This window comes from Stegodyphus dumicola, chromosome 4 (genome assembly GCF_044657685.1).
Source record: "Stegodyphus dumicola isolate Sdum_Otavi_A_Nest chromosome 4, ASM4465768v1".
NCBI classification, from domain to species: domain Eukaryota; kingdom Metazoa; phylum Arthropoda; class Arachnida; order Araneae; family Eresidae; genus Stegodyphus; species Stegodyphus dumicola.
Window position 1 is genome coordinate 102,692,254 of NC_140771.1, and position 19,805 is coordinate 102,712,058.

General features: G+C 33.8%; 1 protein-coding gene across 2 annotated transcripts in view; it reads left to right on the top strand.

Annotated features, from left to right (window-relative positions):
• The window catches only part of LOC118199687 (uncharacterized), a 77,474-nt gene that overhangs the window by 49,297 nt on the left and 8,372 nt on the right, over positions 1-19,805 (top strand). Inside the window, exons 10-11 of one of the 2 annotated variants that reach the window (XM_035371595.2) lie at positions 4,926-5,117; positions 7,577-7,818. In XM_035371595.2, the coding sequence (XP_035227486.1) occupies positions 4,926-5,117; positions 7,577-7,606 (222 nt within the window). In that variant the 3' untranslated portion in view covers positions 7,607-7,818. Of the gene's footprint in view, positions 1-4,925; positions 5,118-7,576; positions 7,819-18,999; positions 19,191-19,805 lie in introns of those variants that run through there. The other variant, XM_035371593.2, reaches the window with a different exon arrangement.

The following is a 19,805-nucleotide window of genomic DNA, read 5'->3' on the forward strand; positions in this document are numbered from 1 at the left end:
TTCTTTCTGAAAACCTACTGTAAGGCTCCAGTGTTTCTAATTTTAGAAAAAAAGCCCTGCGATTTGAAAGAGAGAAAAATACTCTGTAAATTAAGACACAATAACACGCCGAATAAATACTAATTCAGAAGTCAAACAACAAAAATTAGCATTATATTTACAAAATTTTCACAGTGTAACTGTGAAAATTTTGTAAATATAACGCTAATTTTTGTTGTTTGACTTCTGAATTAGTACTCTGTAAATGTACCAATACTGTGTATAATTTGTCAGGCAAACTTTACTGCATTTATATATGGGAGTCAAATATCTATGTAAATTTCATGTCACAGCAGCAGGCTTTTGAACACTGCAACTGCACACAGGGGTATAAAGATTATAGGTTTGAAGCATATGGCTCAGTGAATATTCTTAGAAGACATGTCTCCACATCGCTAAACCACCAACTATTCATTAAAACAGTGAAATTTCTACCCGAATACTCAAATCTTCCCTGCTCACAAGATAAGGGCAATGTGAATGAGCTCGCTTATCGCTTCAGTGGTTGTTATGAAAACAACATGACACCATCTGGCAGCAAGGGCAGCAAACATGAGACTACCACAGTGACATAGTCATGACACACACACAAAAAAGGGCAAAATTCTGATTTAAGATATAGACATTCGAATAAAAGTTATACTTTAAAATGTCCACATAAAAAAAAGCATGAATAGTGATATACAAGTAATATTATACCGTATTTGCCGGCGTATAAGACACACTTTTTTTCTTTGAAAATAAGTCTGAAAAATGGGTTGTGTCTCATTCATCGATACTCAGGTTTTGATTAGATTCATCTCTGGAAATTTTCTCTATTTGGAGTTATGTGATTTTTTTTGTTTCTTTGTTTCTTGTGGAATATGGGAATATTGCAGTTACATAGAGTTCAGTAAATGGGCATACGCTATCATTGACTAGCACAGCTGAGTTCGTTTTCCAATTTTTGTGAACACCTTTTAAGTGTGTGAAATTTCTACTGTTCAGTTTTCTTAAATTTGATGGCAAGTTATGGCTCAGAAACACCGTCGGCATTACTATAACCTAGCACACAATTGTGATTGCATATGCTAAAGAACATAGAAATAGGGTCGCAGAGAGGCATTTCAAGCCATGCTGAACTGAGAAAATGATAAGAACTTGGTGGAATCAGGAAGAGGATCTAAAAAAAGCAACTCATAGCTTGGGTATTTGCAGAAAGTATTACTTTATATTTAAAATACTGTAAATTTATTTATAATGATCAGTAATAAAGCTTTATCCTTCAAAAATGTGCATAAAAGGGGGGTGAGTCTTATAGTGTGGTGGTGTCTTATACGCTGGTAAAAGCAGTATTTAAGTTCTAATTGAAATATATAACATTACAATGCATATACTGCAAATATTCATACCGAGCTGAAGTGATACACTGCCAAAACTGTGTGTCTACCTAGTGTATATAAATATATTTGTAACTAATAAGTTAGTTTAATTAATAGCATTTTACATCAAGGGTGTTTTAATGGGGTTTTTTTGGGGGGGGGGCAATGTTTCAAGATTTTGAACAAGACTCAGAAACAGATTATAATTATTTCCTTACTAGCTTCATGGAAACCACATTCCATTTAATAAACAAGTAATGAGGAACATCCTGGAGTTAATAAAGAAAAGACTGGTATTTTCAAAGAAAGATGAATGCATTGTATTCTGTGGCTTTGTGACTAAGTTGTACTATTAAATTACATTAACTATTAAAACACTATTTAACACATCTGCACCACTGAAACATAAGTACTCACCAGAATTTTTGATTTCATGGCTATCTTTCCTTGTAGATTTAATTCTATAAACTGCCTGTTTCTCTGATTCAACTTGTGCAATATTGTAATAATTTTGTGTGCTAATCAGTATCATTTTGTAAAAAATATTCTGGAAAAGCAATATAAAGTTAGGAATAATAGTTTTTTTTTTCTTTTAATTTTTTAAAAATTTATTTATTTCTAATGACATTTCAAGGTAACTCAACATCAAATAAAATATAAAACAAAGATCAGAAATTTGACATCAGTATATCTATGAACTCGAGTTGTTCCTCACCACCCAGTAGTGCTTCCAAATCAGAATACGAGGAAGGGCAGGCCATTTGCGGAGATGTGGCAAGTCCATGTCTTCCTTAAGATTGCATAAGGCGCAAGGAGAGTCGGGAGCAACAACATAATGCATTACAGAGTTGCCAACTCTCTCGATTTAGGCGGGAGACTCCCAATTTTCGACCGCTCTCCCGCCAACCCGATTTACAATATATTTCTCCCGACTTTTTCTTTTTCTTAATATTTCTCACGATTTTTATGCAACTTGGCTTAATACTTTGTTATATGAATAAAAAAAGTGCTTTTGGATGTCTGAAAGCAATTGAATTTTCTCTACATTATATCTAAAACAAAACCTTGCGAATCAGATAGCTTCTGCTTTGTGAGTGAGAGCATTATACGTATCCAGAAACGTCATTCTCCAGTTCTCCAATAGGCTTCGAGCTCCACTGCGTGTCAGCTGGCATATATTAGCTAATGAGGACAAAGCAAGTTGTTATTTGGACATTCTTTTTAGTTATTTCGTTCATTTTGTCCTGAGTTGTGTGAGTACACGTGCTTTAGGGAAATAGTTTTAGAAATTATCATCTTTTGTTACGTCTGCGAGAAAGGTGAAATACTCGTGTACGTTTCAAAAATCGTAGACAGTTGACTTTCCTTCCATTATTTCCTCAAGGGAATGTAATAAATTTGCGATGTGTACCGCCTGTCGTTGCGATTTTTCGATTTCGTATGTTGGAAGGGCGGATGTTCTCAAACATGTGCGTACACAAAAACACAAGGATAACATGAGTTGTTTTGAAAAAAACGAAAAATTAAATTTTTCTTCGGAAACAAAGGACCAAAAAGTTATTAATGCAGAATGTCTGTTCTCTGCCTTTTTACTGGAGCACAACCTGCTACTGAATGCATCGGATCACGCTGCAGCTTTATTTAGAAAAATATTTCCCGATAGTGAAATCGCCAAGAAATACTCAAGGTGCAAGAATCAAAACAGGTGCAATTGTTAAAGAAATGGGTTTGAAAAATAAATCTTCAGTTATTGATTGCATTAAAACAGCTCCGGTTTGCCTCTCTACTGATGGAAGCAATAATACCGATTCAAAACTGTATCCAATTGTTGTTTCTTTTTTTGATCCAGAGTCTTCAGAAATTGAGTGCAGTTTACTTTATGTTCCCACTTTATAAGGACATTTGACAGGCTTTAATATAGCACAGCTAATTATTAAAACTTTAAAAGAAAACTGCAGGCACTCTGGATAATTGCTTAGCACTTGGTGCCGATAATGCACCAGTATTGGTAGGCTTGGAAGGCTGGTGTTGCAGGCATCTTAAGAAAGGAAAATTCAGATTATGAGGTGCACCTGTCACCTCTTAAATTTAGCAGCTGAAAAAGGGGCAACTTCTTTACCAATAAATGTAGATGAACACATTGTTGATATTTATTATTATCTTGAAAGGAGTTCTAAAAGGAAGGAAAAATTAAAACAGTTCCAACAGCTGCATAACAGCAGTTTACAATTAGAAAACTTGGATGAAGTTATAAAATCAGCTACGATTGACACCCAGTGGAGTTTAATTGCAAAACTGAAAGGTGCTGATGGAATTTTAAAATATAGTGAACTGTCTAGAATTGTGTTGGTCATCTTGACAGTTCCCTATAGTAATGCAGAGTGTGAGATGTTCCTCAGTGTTGTTGCGAAAACGAGGACTAAATTTAGATCTAATATTAGAGATGGCACATTAGAAAAACTTTTATCAGCAAAAGCAGGCCTACGTGGTAATTGCTGTGAACACAATGATAAAGTTTCTTTCTTAAAGAAAGCAAAATCTGCCACTGTTTATAACATTTGTACGAAAACTGATTAAAGAGTCTTTTTTTTTTTTTTTTTTTTTTTTCTTAAACGATGCGTGTAGTAAAAATTTTTTTATGTGTAAGGTATTTTGTGTTGCTTGCATTTAAGAATTAGTTACTACTTAAAGTTCATTCATTATTAAAAACTATATTTTTATCATTTAAAAAGTCTTTTTAACATTGTGAAAAATCTCCTGATTTCTTAAAAAAATCTCCTGATTTTTGAGTGCGTGAAAATCGCAGCATGCTTTCTTCAAGCCACAACATCTTAATGGAAGCCAGTCACTTTTCATCTGAGCCTATCATGTTTCTGCTTTACATCCAGCAGATTTGGTTATCGGATTTTCACGTAATCTCTTGAAATACTCTTTTAACTGACACGATAATTTTGTCTTGTATAATATAATAAATAATACCTCTTGTTTCCTTTCCAGTATTGGTATAGAATTCTCAGTACACGTAGCTATAGCTGCTAGGTGTAAAACATAATAAAATTATAATTAAAGGAATAAAAATGCTTATTTTCTAATAGTTTGTCATGATTGTCAGCAAAGTGGCTAAAGCCCTAATAAACTGATAATTTGCCCCAAGATCTGTTCTAATAAATGAAAAGACTGATTGCTCTTTGTTTCACCATATGTAACATGTAAATATTATTCAACGTTGCTTATGAAATTTGTCCATAAAGGCATGTGTTTGACAGATAGCATTTTGATAAAAATAATAAATTTGTTTTAGTTAAGTTCAGTAACTTGTTCTGGAATGCCAACAGATTGACTTTATTTTTGTGTGGTGGTGAGGGAGGACTGATTAGTTATTTAAGAAAATTAGGTAAATTAAAATCTAAAAGAATTATTTCTCTTTATATATGTTTTATTTTTCTTATTTGTTTAAAATACTGTAGTTTTTTGTTTGTTTGTTTGTTGTTGTTATTTTAATAATAACTTTATTTTTCACCTTAGAATAAGAAGTATTGCTTTGAACTGAGAAAAGCTATAACCCTTCCTATTAATGCTGTATCATCTTTTTCTGGTTCACATGTGAAAGATAAAATAAATCGCATCCTCTCAATTTTAAGGAGTAAATCTTCAACTGAGAATAGCAAATCTGTTGCTTATAGTTTCTGTGTTTATTTAGTTGCAAAACAGTTTGTGGTAAGTTTCCCCCCTCCTCCTTATTCATTTCTTTTTTCATTTGTTAAAAGCCTATGTATTATTTAAGAGAATGTGAAGTAAAAATCACATAATACATTCTCCAAAATAATTGTTCTAAAAATGTTGAATTTATGTATTAGGATATTCAGATCATTGGTTTATTAACATTAGTTGTACATTGCAAATATTTTATAAAACACTGCAAGTAATAATTCATTTGTAAAATTCATTATTATTTTTTATTGTTTATTTAAATTAAAATTATGCATAAAATTATTGCACAGAGGAACACAGATTTTACACAATTTTTATGAATTTTTGTATTAAAATATGCAGGTCACTGGTTTATTATCATTCATAATACATTGGGAATACTTAAAAAAAAAAAAAAAAAAAAAAAAAAAAAAAAAAAAAAAAAATCAGATTCATTTGCAGAATTTGTATGATTTTTAGTTGTTAAAAGTAAAGGAAGTATTGTAATCATGAAAAATTTTGGGTATCATATTTCAACAGAAATATCTTTTTTCAAAGTTTCTGTTTAGTTTTCACGGTTTAAAAGGCTTTTTGCATGGTGTCTATACATACAGACAAAAGAAAATACTCTTTTTTCCGAAATGTACTGTAAAATGGATTCAAAAGAGATATTTTCATGTTATCTGTATGCAAGTGTGTATCTTGCATAACTCAAAAATGATTAGCTACAGAATGTTGAAATTTTGTATATGGGATTGCTGAAACATTTGGTTATGCTCCTCCTTTTTTTGCTGCGATTGGTAGTACCAAATGTATGTATAATATAAATGTATATATATATATATATGTACTTACCTATTATTGCAACCACCTTAGTAGAAGTCGCTAGAGTTTCAGAATGCACCAAACTCTGTTAACCTTGTGCATAATAGTTATTCAGGTAACCACATGCATGAAAAATACAGTCAAAAGTCGTTAATTTGATTACCCATAATCCGGAATGATCTATAATCCGGACCTCAAAGCTACAAACTTTCTGCGCATGCGTCGCGTTTACGCATGCGCGTAAGACCTTTACGGCTGCGAATATGCATGTGCGCGTAATACATTTACGCTTGCATGTTTAATGTATAACGGACGGTATAAGCTAAGCTAAAATTATCTAATTCAGTTAATGTTGCAGATTGCGTTGTTCCTGAATCTTCGAATTGGATCCGGCTTATTATTTTTTGCAGACTGTTAGAGCAATTTTATAAAAGTAAGCTTGAACTTTCGATTATGTCAAATAGAATTTCCGATATATATTTTCTAATATGTAAAGAATTACAAAGCGAAATTATGTTTAGAAGTCCATTAAGCAAAAAGTGGATAAAGGCATATACTTCGTTTCTCAAACCATTCCGAAATCTGTTTATCAATTTCACGCTGCTCTGTGGCCCAAGGGGGGGGAAACGCCGAAACGCCGCGGCGCACAATGAATTGGAAGTTAATCTGTCAGCACTATCCTTATCTTCAGGGCAGATGTTTTTATTTTATTTCGCTTATAATTCCTTACTAAATGTAGTATTTCATCTCGATGTACTCCGTTTTTGATATGATTTTAATCAAATTCCTCGTCATTATAATTCGCTTCTGATAAAGAAGAAAGTGATACAGAGGTTATTGAAAACGAAAAAATTTCGATTGACAAATTAGTCGGTATTCTCGACACAGCAATTACAGTCAAAAGTCGTTAATTCGGACACCCATAATCTGGAATAATCTATAATCCGGACCTCAAAGCTAAAAACTTTCTGCGCATGCGCCGAGTTGACACATGCGCATAGGCGTTTACGCGTGCGCGTAAGACCTTTACGACTGCGCATAGGCGTGTGCGCAAGCGTAGAATACGTTTTTGCGTGCACGTTTAATGTATAACGGACAGTATAAGCTAAAATTATCTAATTATCTATTTCAGTTAATGTTGATGGTTGCGTTGTTCCTTAATCTTCGAATTGGATTCGGCTTATTATTTTTTGCAGACTTTAAGAGCAATGTTATAAAAGTAAACTTGAACTTTCAATTATGTCAAATAGAATTTCCGATGCTGGAGCTCCCAAAAGATCTACAAAATGAAAGTATGTTTCGATGTCCATCAAACAAAAAGTGGAATTGCTGTAAAAAATGGATAAAGACATGAAGAAGGTGACAGAGAGGTTAGTTAAAACGAAAAAATTTTGATTGACAAGTTAGTCGGTATTCTCGGCACAGCAATTACGGGAGTTGAACAGCGAAACTTTGTAACTGAACAAGAAATTATGTCTGTTTATAGAATTAAAGAGAAAGTATTATCACATAAAACTAAGCAACTTAAACGACTTACATTGAAAGAAATGTTTAATAAAGTAAACAAATAAATATTAAGCTTTTTTTTGTAAATTTTGATACCCTTTAGATCATAATTGTTCTTTATTTCATAAATTCCCCTTTCATATTTTTAATTTTAGAATTTCTGCATGCCATCTTACGAGATTTAAACTGATGATCTATAATCCGGAAAAATCGATAATTCGGAATCGCCGAAGTCCCGACAAGTCCAGATTAACGACTTTTGACTGTATAGGACTTTAACAGCGGAACTTTGTAACTGAAGAAGAAATTATGTCTGTTTATAGATTTAAACAGGAAGTATTATCACATAAAACGAAGCAACTTAAACAACTTACATTGAAACAAATGTTTAATAAAGTAAATAAATAAATATTAAGCCTTTTTTTTTTTTTTTTTTTGTAAATTTTGATACTCATAGTCATAATTGTTCTTTATTTTATAAATTATGGTTTCATATTTTTAATTTTATAATTTCTGCATGCCATCTTACCAGATTTAAACTGGTGACCTATAATCCGGAAAAATCGATAATCCGGAATTGCCGAAGTCCCGACGAGTCTGGATTTACGACTTTTGACTGTATACTGTATCCAACATCGCCATTTTCGTATGCATTCTTTTTTGCTGTATTGCAAGTTTCAAGAGCTTTTATATAAAAATTTTAGTTATTTTTTATCTTAAACATGGTTTTAAAATTCTCGCTTGTCGATTTCCTTATAACAGAAGACACAGAATTGAAATTTCAATGAGAATACAATATTTTGCTACAAAATTGTTAAAAGAGTAATGACTCAAATTTTTACTAAAAGTGATCACTACGAAATTTCCACCACAACAGAAACAAAAACCTGTTTGTAATTAGGTTTACTGATGGTTTTTTGGGATACATATAAAGTATGTGATTAATATATAATTTTTTACAATAAAATTGTTGTTTTCTTCCTTTGTGATAATACATATGTACCTATATATATATGTAAGATACAACAAAATGCGATGGCTGCTTTAAGAAATAATTGGCGACCTCAAAATAAACGATTCTAGATTTTATGCTCTCTCTCCCTAATTCACTGATGGCAAACCTATGGCACACGTGCCACAGTCGGCACGCAGAGCCATATCAGCCGGCACGTGACTAAGATATTATTTCTTAGTCAATAATCACAATAAAATGATACGATGTAATTTAAATAAGTGTTTTAGTCTGTTCTTGAATGTTTCACTTACTTACTTATCGTAGAATGCCACTGGCATACAGCTATACCTATATTTAGGCTTAGGCTGTTATAGGGCTATATCTATATCTGTGCTTAAGCCCTTTGCCACTAAGCCTAGATATAAGATTTTCATATATCACAATAGAAATTATATACATATTTATTCCCAGTTTATAGCGTTTCATTTGTTTGGGCGAATCATATTACTTGTTACATGGCAAAGAATACGCCAAAGCTGAAGCAGCTAATGTTTGCTAAACGAATTCAAATTTATTGCAGACTGCCAGTGAGTTTTAATACTTTGATTGTTAAATAGATTTCAGTTTTCAGATCTAAGCATTTTGAGGTAACTTATGAATAATTAAATTTAATATCTTAAATGGAATGGAACGCGGCCATTCCATTTTGGGTTCACGGCCCCAAAAAAGGCTCGCCACCACTGCCCTAAAAGTTAATCCTTTCTCCCAAATTCGAGATCATTCCAAATAGTATAACACTGCTTGAAAAAGTAACTAAAACTAATATTGATCAATCATACCTTAGAATACTTTCTGCACCTACGTAGTATAAATACGGCTTTGTGAGGAACTAAGTTCCTTTTTTCCTGACTTCTGCCATGCCAAACATATCCATGCTACTTATGCTTAATGAATGATTTGATTGATTAATGAAGACAAGCAAATTGAACATAGGTGTGAAGGATATGACTCAGTGAATATTCTTTGAAGATATGACTCCCACATCACTAAAATGCAACTATTCATTAAAACAGGAAACTTCTACATGAATGCTCAAACCTTCCCTGCCCATGAGATAAGGACAATGTGAATGAGATTGCTTATCGCTTTAGTGGTTGTTATGAAAACAACATGACATCATCTGGCAGTACATGCAGCCAAAAATAAGACTGCCAAAGAGTATCCCCCCCAGTGACACAGTCACGGCACAAAAGGGGTTGATTGCAAAATTCCAATTTAAGATATACACATTTCAATAAAAGTTATACATTAAAATCTAAGTATAAAAAATAAGAAATGCGAAATATATGAATAGTAATATACAAGTAATAATATACTTAAATTCCAATTGAAATAGATAACAATATTATGTATATCTTAATTAAATAAAAATAATGAAAAGTTAATAAAATAAGAATTTAAAGCAACTGCCAAACATATGCAAAAAAAAAATAAATCTAAGTATTTATATGCTGTAACTTTTGCAGCAGACCACAAGAGAAAAATTGTTAAATTTTATAGTGATAATTTTTGGGGGACAATAAATACAATGTCCACTGTAAATGATTACTTGTTTTGGAACAATGTTTAAGTCTTCAGGGACTTTTTGATGTGGAATCTGAGAAATTGCCAGTGTATCTATATTTTCTAACAACATATACGCTGGTTTAAAGCGGTCAATTAAAACTGTATTGTTTTTGTTATTTACCTCAATAATAGAATATTTGTCCATTCGTTTAACAACTGCATAAGGTCTATTGTAAGGTGGAGTTAGAGGAGGTTTAACAGAATCGATACATAGAAATACATGAGGACAGGTTTGAAGTGCCAGGTGTGAATAAATTAATAGTTGAACATGCTTAGAGATGGGAATTGGTCTAAATGCATGACTGATCAAAGCTGTGACACATAAGATTCAGAAAGAGGTATTTGATTAGTAACATTCATCATACCTGAGGGTAATCTGAGTTGGTTCTGTAAACAAGTTCAGCACAAATAACATTTATATCTTAATGGCAGATCTGATACCCAATAGAACTATAGACAGAATTTCAGTCCATTTTGGATTGTTATGAGCCATTATTGCACTTTTAAATTGCCTATGAAATCTCGCAATCACCCCATTGGACTGAGGATGATAAGCAGTAGTTCTAATGCGACGTGTGCCCAAAACCTTCATTAAATCCTTAAATAAGCGAGATTCAAAATTTCGTCCTTGATCAGTTGTAATTGATACAGGGAAGTCAAATCTAGCTATCCATTTATGCACTTTGCAAGTAGTCTGAACTTGACATGTTGACGGTATGTATAACTTCTGTTCAGCTGGTAAAGTGGTCAATAATTGTCATGCAATAAGAGTTACCTTCAGATGGTGGAAGAGGACCTATGAAATCAGTATAGATCTGTGCAAATCTTGCATCAGGCAAGGAAAAAGTACCCAAAGGTGATTTTGAATGTTTATGAATTTTAGAGCATTGGCATTTTAGGCAAGATTGTACAGCAGTTTTAACAAATTTCTTCATAATAGGTCAAGAATATTGCTTAGTGATTAGTTTTGTTGAGTCTGAAAGGCTGGCATGACAAAGACAGTGAATCTGATGAAAAATGTTTGAGCGAAAAGATTCAGAAATGAACGGACAAGGTGTACCTGTGTCAATATTGCACTAATGAGTAACATATTCTAAAGGAAAATAATGTCACTCTAGTTTAAAAACTAGTGAAGATTGAGATGAAGAATTCTGAATTTCGGAGTCATGAATCTGTGCTTCAAATAACTTTTTATAATCAATGTGTTGATTATCAGCTACTGCATCTATTTCTATCCTGGTTAAGGCATCAGCAAAGATATTGTTACGACCTTTGATGTATTGTATATCAGTGGAAAATTGCCCAGTAAAATGAAGATGACAAAGTTGTTGTGAAGAGCATTTTTCGGGCTTTTGCTTAAAAGCATATATTAAGGGCTTTTGCTCTGTGTAGATTGTAAAGGCCCTGCCTTCAAGCATGTGCCAAAATTTCATAATTGATAAATATTTAGCCAGTATTTCTCAATCATAAGTTGACCATTTCCTTTGACTTTTGCTGAGTTTAAGAGATAGAAATGCAATGGGTTCCCAAACTGAATTATTCAATTGCATTAATGAGCTACCAACCACAACATCCGATGTATCAGTACTAAATTTCAAGGTAGCACCAGGAACTGGGTATCTGAGAAGGGTTGCCTCGGCAATTGTCTTTTTTGCATTAGTGAATGCATTTTCAGCCTTGTCGTCCCATTTGAGAAGGTATTCTTTTATTTTGGCATTCCAATAACGTATTCAATGGAGGTAAAACATGCGAAGCTCTTCAAACAAAGTGTCTGAAAAAGTTAAAAATGCCAAAGACCGAGGTTTTGGTCCGTAACCCAAAATTTGAATACCGTTGGCAGCAGGAAACATCATAATAGGTGTCTGACGCTCTTGTCTTTGGTTGCTGAGAGGAGACTGACATCTTAGCCTGTGTGGCACAAAAAGATTTTATTTGACTTTCTGTCTCTAATAAAAAGGCAACGAGATTCAAAGGGTAAAGCACATGTCACCATTACACTTTGCTTGGTTCATTTCCATGACGCATATATGGAGGAACACACTTTTTGGCTTTCTCATTAAATTTGCAATAATAAGAGCAATAGAAAAAATTTTAGGCAGCTTTAGCTGAAGGGCTTCGCTTTCTGTTAAAGCAGCTTTTAGAAACACAGCATGACCATCATAGAGACAATACCTCACCATGCAATTTGCAGACCTCATCCAACAGGGAATCCAATTTAAAATTATTAGACACATTGATGGATACAGATGAAGAAACTGCACTGAGTGGGTGTAACTTCCAATATTCAATCAACAATGCCAGAAACATGCCAAGATATTTTTTCACCTGAGACAAAAGGTGTCCCTCTCTCTATATATACGTAGCGTATTCGGAAACTAAGTACCGTTTCATTCTAGCGCTGTGGTAGGCGTCCCGTGCACTAAACATTCTTGTTCACTGACTTTCAATTGTCGCCATTTTGGTTGCTCTATGTTGTGTTTTCAGTTTGCTGTGCACATTCAAAATGTTTAAGACAATTAGTTCTCCCACTGACTGTGAGATTTGTGCCGTGATTAAATTTTTGAATGCGAGGAATGTTAAACTGGCCGAAATTTATCGTCAAGTGACAGAAGTTTACGGTGAATACGCGATAAGTGATGGAATGGTGAGAAAGTGGGTAAGAATGTTTAATGCAGGTCGAACAAATGTCCACGCTGAGGCTCGGAGTGGTTGGCCTTCTGTTGTCACCGATGATTTGGTAAGGAAAGTTGATGAAGGAATTCATGAGAACAAACGCTTCACAATGACAACTCTTTCAGAGGCATTTCCACAAATTTCACGTACTCTTTTGTTCGAAATTGTGTCTGACCGCTTGAATTATCACAAACTGTGTTCCCAATGGGTTCCAAAAATGCTCACTGATGTTCACAAAACAAAGTGACTTGGTAGTGACCCTGACATTTCTCATGCGGTGCAGTGATGAGGGAGAAAACTTTTTAAACCAAATTGTGACAGTGTCATTTCACACCAGAATCGAAACAACAATCGATGGAGTGGAGACACACTCATTCTCCGAAAAAATATAAGTTCAAAGTGACAATGTCATCACAAAAAATCATGTGCACTGTCTTCTGGGATAGGAAAGGCGTTTTGCTTACTGAATTTCTTCCCAGAGGTGAAACCATTAATGCGGCACGATATTGTGAGACTTTAACAAAACTAAGGCGTGCCATTCAAAACAAACGAAGAGGAATGCTCAGTAAAGGAATTGTGTTGCTCCATGACAATGCTCGGCCTCATACTGCTGGTGTCACTCAATCGTTAATTCGACAGTTTCATTGGGAGCAGTTCGATCACCCGCCGTACAGTCCAGACTTGGCACCATCTGACTATCACTTGTTCCTGCACATGAAGCGCGAGCTTGGTGGCAAGCACTTTGGATCTGATGATGACACGACAAATGCTGTGGAGTCGTGGTTATCGAAACTGGCGGTAAGTTTCTTTGACGATGGTATACAAAAACTGGTCACCCGCTATGACGAGTGTTTGATCATTGGCGGAAACTATGTTGAAAAATAGTTTAAGACATGTATTTTCATGTAAAAATAAAATTGGATTCGAAAAAATTGTTTTACTATTTTTTTTTCAAAACGGTACTTAGTTTTCGAATACGCCTCATATATGAAAATAGCTATATTTATATTAAACAAAAGTAAATGTATTTAATCAGAATACCATAAATTCAGAAAAATAATATAGCTAATTAGGTATAACTTTCGAATGAAAATGTTAAAGAATTCCTTTTTGATAAATAAGAAATAACATAAAAATGGACAATGTATTAATTTCCAGTTTTGTTGCAATTTTTTTCTGTTGTTTTATTAATTTAAGTTTGACGAAGCTTATTTCCCATAATAATAACTGACAAATTTAAAAACATAATTAAAGTAATTTTCGAATTCCTATAGCCAACTTGGCGCCCTTTCTAGTGATTCACCTGAGGCAAGTGCCTCATTTGCCTCACCTTTGTCCCAGCTCTGAGCAATGCTATCTATCAGCTTCCGAAGAATCAAGCGGCTCAACCGACGTGAGAATAGATTGAACATTTAATAGCATTTGCTGAATAAACAACTGCAGTAATAATGAGTTTGTAAAATATCATGTTTTTCAGCATGCCTTTTCATGACGTGAAGCAGTTTGGATGGTTTTTTTGTCTCCAAGCTGCTTCCCGGCAAGTAGTTTCCTGATTTCCCTGGTACTACTTTCCCCGCAACACTCCATAATGTCAGCTTTCAGGTCTTCTTAAGAAGAAACAGTGCACTCACGAAATATGATATCTCGAAACAAAGAAGCAATCTCCGGCAGCAAAGGAGCGACGCAATAGTTAAATTTCATTTGGGGGTCCATAACAGCCTTGAGGTGGCTAAAGCAAAAGTTTATTTGCATGTAACAAGCCACAATGCCAGATCAATGGATTATAAATTAGTATTTTTACAACTTCTGTTTTCTCCATGGTAGGGGTTGTAGCAAAGAAAACAAAAGTTTTGAAACAACCAATATGAAGCTTCATGCGTTAGACAGGTCACCATTATATGTGTGAAGGATATGACTCGGTGAATATTCTTAGAAGACATGACTCCACATCATTAAAACACAACTTTATTAACTCTTCATTAAAACAGGAAACTTCTACATGAATACTTTAACCTTTTCTTACTCGAGATAAAGGCAATGTAAGTGAGTGTGCTGGTCGTGCCAGTGGTTATTACCAAAACAACATGATGTCATCTGGTGAGGCGCAGCCAAAAATAAGACTGCCACATGAACATAAATGTTAAATTTTGAGTCAAATATGCCAAATATGGCTATGTCACTGAAGACATTTATGATTTACTTAGAGTTATTAAATATCTTACATTATGTAATCAGTATGCAATTTTATTTTCTCATTTTTTCTACCGTATTGATGAACAGAATTCTAAAAATGAATTCGATCACTTGTTGTTCAGTATTATTGGTAATCCTTATCTTGTTCCTTTTTTTAATGGGGGAATGAATTGGCTGCTTGACTGATTTTTCAGTTTTTCTACACATATTGGGTGTATGAACCATTTTTATGTGAAAAATTGTTCATGGATTGTTTTTATATCAGGAAGAGTTTCCCAATGGGATCGATAAATTTTTAAAGAGGATTTATGATGATCGAGGGGTCGATAATCAATGTGCATTGGCAACCTGATCATTATAATCAAGATCTTATGGATTAAAAAAAATGTGCTAATACAATCGATAATTAATTGTGTACTGAACAGGAAAAGTATAAAAATCATATAAATAAGTGAAGTCTTGTTCAAAACACATGGGTGTGTTGCTTTGGAATTTAAAAGTTATCCCAGAGAAATTTTATTCGTTGTGACCTTAATTTTTACCTTTAATTTTAAAAAATAGTTCTTGAAGGTAAATCGTAGATACCCTATGTATCATCTACAATATTGTTTTCATTTTGAAGTTGGGAAAGCAGGTAAAATGGAAACAGTTCTTACCAAGAACTCAGAAAAAATTTTAATCATCACCCAAAAGGAACAATTTTTGTGTTCAGCATCTTTTAGTCATTGTCTGTACCACTCAGCACTACCACCATCACTATTGCTGGGACTGGTAAGCCACAGCATGTCATCATCAGTGCCATGTAGAGTACTGGATATTCCAACATTTCAAAAATCTCCTTAGATCATTGTTTTAGGCTTGACACTTTCCCAAGGTGCCACAGTCCATTCACACACATGCTGCATACTAGGAAGTTTGATTTTTCCTTTTGTTGTTAGGTAATGGTTTCCTGTAGTCCTCAAATCATTATAAAGTCTCTGTAATGAACTGCAATAAAATTAAACAATCCTTTGTAATGATTTCCCAACAACAATGCATTTTGTACTCAATCATTAAATATGTGCTACTGTGTTGCCACATGTTTATATGTACCTATTTGTAGTCATTTGCTTGTAGAGCTTCATTTTAATCTGCTTTTTGAGGAAAAAGTGCAGCTTTTAAATGAGAGAATACATTATCCCAAAAAGTTGTTACGATACTGACATTATTGGCATTTCCCTCTTACCTAGTGGAAGCAGGCTTTAGTGAGTTAATAACTTACTATAAAAAACAAGAAACAGATTGGGTATTTTCGAACAAGGTGATTTAAGATGTAAATTAAGCAATTTTATGCTGGATATTAAAAAAAAAAAAAAAAAAAAAAAAAAAAAAAAAAAATCAAGGTGTAGTCATCACATTTAATAAAATCGAATTTTGGGGCAATTAGTATATTTGATTTTGTGTATGAAAACTTGTTTGTGTGTAATTGCTAAGAATTATTATAAGTAAATTATGCACAATTATTTGCATTATGATAATGTTGTACAGTATGTATTATTGAAGAAAATTTAAGGGGGTCGATGAAGGTAACTATTCTTTTTGGTCGATGCAAGAAAAGGGTTGGGAATCCCTGATATTAATGCATATGTGCAAATAATCTCTGATGTACTAAGAATACATTTTTTTAAACAAACATAGTGTATCTTTTCCTGTTTATAAGGTTATGTCAATAATATAGTATTTGAAAATAGGCTCAGAATATCTCCCATAATTTATTAAAGTCCAAGTATTTAACTCTTTGCTATCCAAAGGTGAATTCTGGTTGCTACAAAAACGGTTTTCCTCTGGAGTGTTAAGAGTTAATATTGTATTTCCCTCTGTCAAACAAATGAGAGTTAAAGCTTTTTAAGTAAAGATCATCATGTACTTAATTATCAGAAGATGATTAATTTGCTCTTTAATGATTAAAGCCATATACACTATACTGACGAGTTAAAACATTATAATCATCCTCACCTTTTTTAATGAACTCTTCTGGATGGCGTGGAGGGCACATGATTAAATGGGTATGTTATTGAATTGGTGCTGGCAAAGGTAAGGAATCGTTCTTGCACTTACTTTTTCAAGTGAAGGGGAAGGCTGCTGATCTAAGCTAATTTGATTAATAATAGAGGGTAGATTATAATGGCCCAAAGATTTGGAATGAGTATCTCCGAAACTGCATGACTAGGTTTCTCCTGATCTGCCATTGTTTATATTTATGCAAAGTGGATAAATGAGGGTCAGACCAGCAGTAGAGTGTCCAAGGTTCTAGATGTCATCAAAGAAAAAGGGCGTCAGAGACTGTTCCGCTTGGTACAGCAAAAATTGGCTACAGACAGTGGCCTAGCTGACAGCCCAATACAGTTAAGGCCCAAGTGCAAGTGATTTGGAACACACAGTTCAGTGGATATAGAACTGTGCAGCAAACGTCCCACTCGGGTGTCTCTGCTGACCATTGTTAACTATGCGTACAGTTTGCCCGGAAACATTGAGACTGGACCATGGATAAGTGGAAGATAGTTGCTTGGTCAGATGAATCATGATTTCTCATTCATCACATTGATGGTTGTGTCAGGGTACGCCGTCTTCCAGACGAACAGTGTCTCCCCCCTTTCCAGCAGGTCATACGCAGGCTGATAGTAGCAGTATTATGCTTTGGGGGACATTCTCATGGGAGTTCTCTGGAGCCCTTACTTGTGGTAGAACAGACTATGAAAGCTGTGGACTATCTGAGCATAATTGTGGATCAATTTCACCCTTCATGGCATCCATTCTCCCAACTGGAAATGGAATCTTTGAGCAGGAAACACTCCATATCACAAGTTCGAACTGTGTTGGAATGGATCGTGGAGCATAAGTATGAATTCCAGTTAATGTCCTGGCCACTTAACTCACTGGATCTTAAACCAGTAGAGCACATTTGGGATATCGGGGAGCTGCAACTCAGAGCTTAAACACCACCATGTCAGAATCTCTCAACTTTTCATGACTGCTGAGTACACATTTGGTGCAGCATGTCTGTGGTCATCTACCAAGAACTTGTGTCGTCCATGCCAAACTGAGTTGTTGCTGTTCTGCAGGCCAAAGTTAGTGCAGTGCGTTATCACGTAGGTGGTCTTAATGTTTTGGCTCTTCAGTGTATATTCTATTGTTTAGTTTTCTGAAAATATAAATTTCATGGAGGAGCTCATCTGTATAAATCTATGACAAATAATGATTTCCTCTTAATTGAACATATGCATCTAAATATGTTGGAGAGTTTTTAAATATCTTAAATCGCAGATACGGAAAAATTACAATATTGCATAACTTTTCATGAGGATAAACAATCATTGAATTATACATCGCTTCTTAAGTTCTTGTAGGTTTATTTTTTTAATGCATTTACAACAAAAATATTCAGTCATATAATCGCAGGAAAGAATGCCTGGGGCAAATTCAAGCTTTCGCTGTGCATATTTTAACTCAGGTAGCACACCAATTATGAATATTGTTTTGATGTGTGCCATGCTGTTTATAATGTAAAATATCATAATACCCTTTAAAACTCTGTGTTGGTTAAAGTGCAATAAAAACATTTTGGAACATATTGTGCAGCATGTGTCAGCATATGAACTAACACCAAACTCTGCCATATTTTTCTATGCTTTATATTTTAAATTTCATTGTTAATTTTATCCTTGTTTAAGTTGTTGAAAATATTTTTGAGCAAGTATTTTCAAAATTTATCAACTTTAGTTCACATTGTGCTACTATAAGTTCAAGATTTGTTTGATTTGTCAAATACTGCAATTACATGAAACATAAATTGTTGAATTTCTCTTAAGTTTCTTGTAGCTTTGCAAGTAATACTTAGTTTTGCTGTTTGATTTATTTTACAAATTTAGTCAGTATGTATGTAACTGCTTAGCTAACCAAGTAATATATATTAATTGAATAGATTTAAAATACATTTTATTTATGATGTATGCAGTTGCCAATTTTGTTACCTTTTGAAGCATTATTGTTACAAAAGTTAATTCTAATGCCGATACTGCATATGTTGTTACAAAATATTTTTATTTATTTATTTAAAATATACTTTTGTAAGTTTAGTTTTTCTTTCCTAAGGAACAAGCAGATCGCCAGATTTCAGCCCAACATTCTACAGCTTTTCCTACAGCATTAGCAATTGTTGGTGTCTGGATGCAAAAACCTGATGTTGGATTACTCATTTTAGGCCATTTATATTCCAGTTGCCCTTATTTAGTGCCTTATTATCCATCTCGAGAGAAGGACCAATCTGATAAGGATTATTATAAGTATGTGGAAGTTTTATCATTTTTTAAATGTTCAATATGGGTTTTAAATTTTCACTGATATTATTATTTGATTAAATTGTGTCTAAGGCATTTATTAAATAGATATTATTAAATGAATATGAGAAACTCATAATACCAATACTAGCTGAACAGAAATCATTAGGTAACCAATAATAATTTCCACTTTTGTACTTCACATCACTGATTGGATAAAGGCCCGTTTCTATTGCGTATGTGTTTTTCCAGTCAGCGAGCAAATTCACTTTGATTGACATCTGCAATCCATTCGATGTGCAGTGACAGATGATGGACGGATGAAGTTCAACAATGCTCAACTTCTATCCATATGTCTGTGGAAGCATTGGGTCACATGGTAAAAAAGGAGCAATCAGGTGTTGTCACCAAAAACTAATGGTGGCAGAAGTGTCGATGAACGCTGGATCAGGGAAAGAATGTTTTGCTGAAAATACTTATTTCTGAATTAAAATTATAGAGAGAAATCTGCATATGAAAAAGACAGCAGTCAACTGAATTTAGTTAAAAAGAAAAGAAAAGAAAAATAAGGTAACTGCAACTACAGTACTAGTTCGCAGAGGGCAGTGATTACTTTCAAGA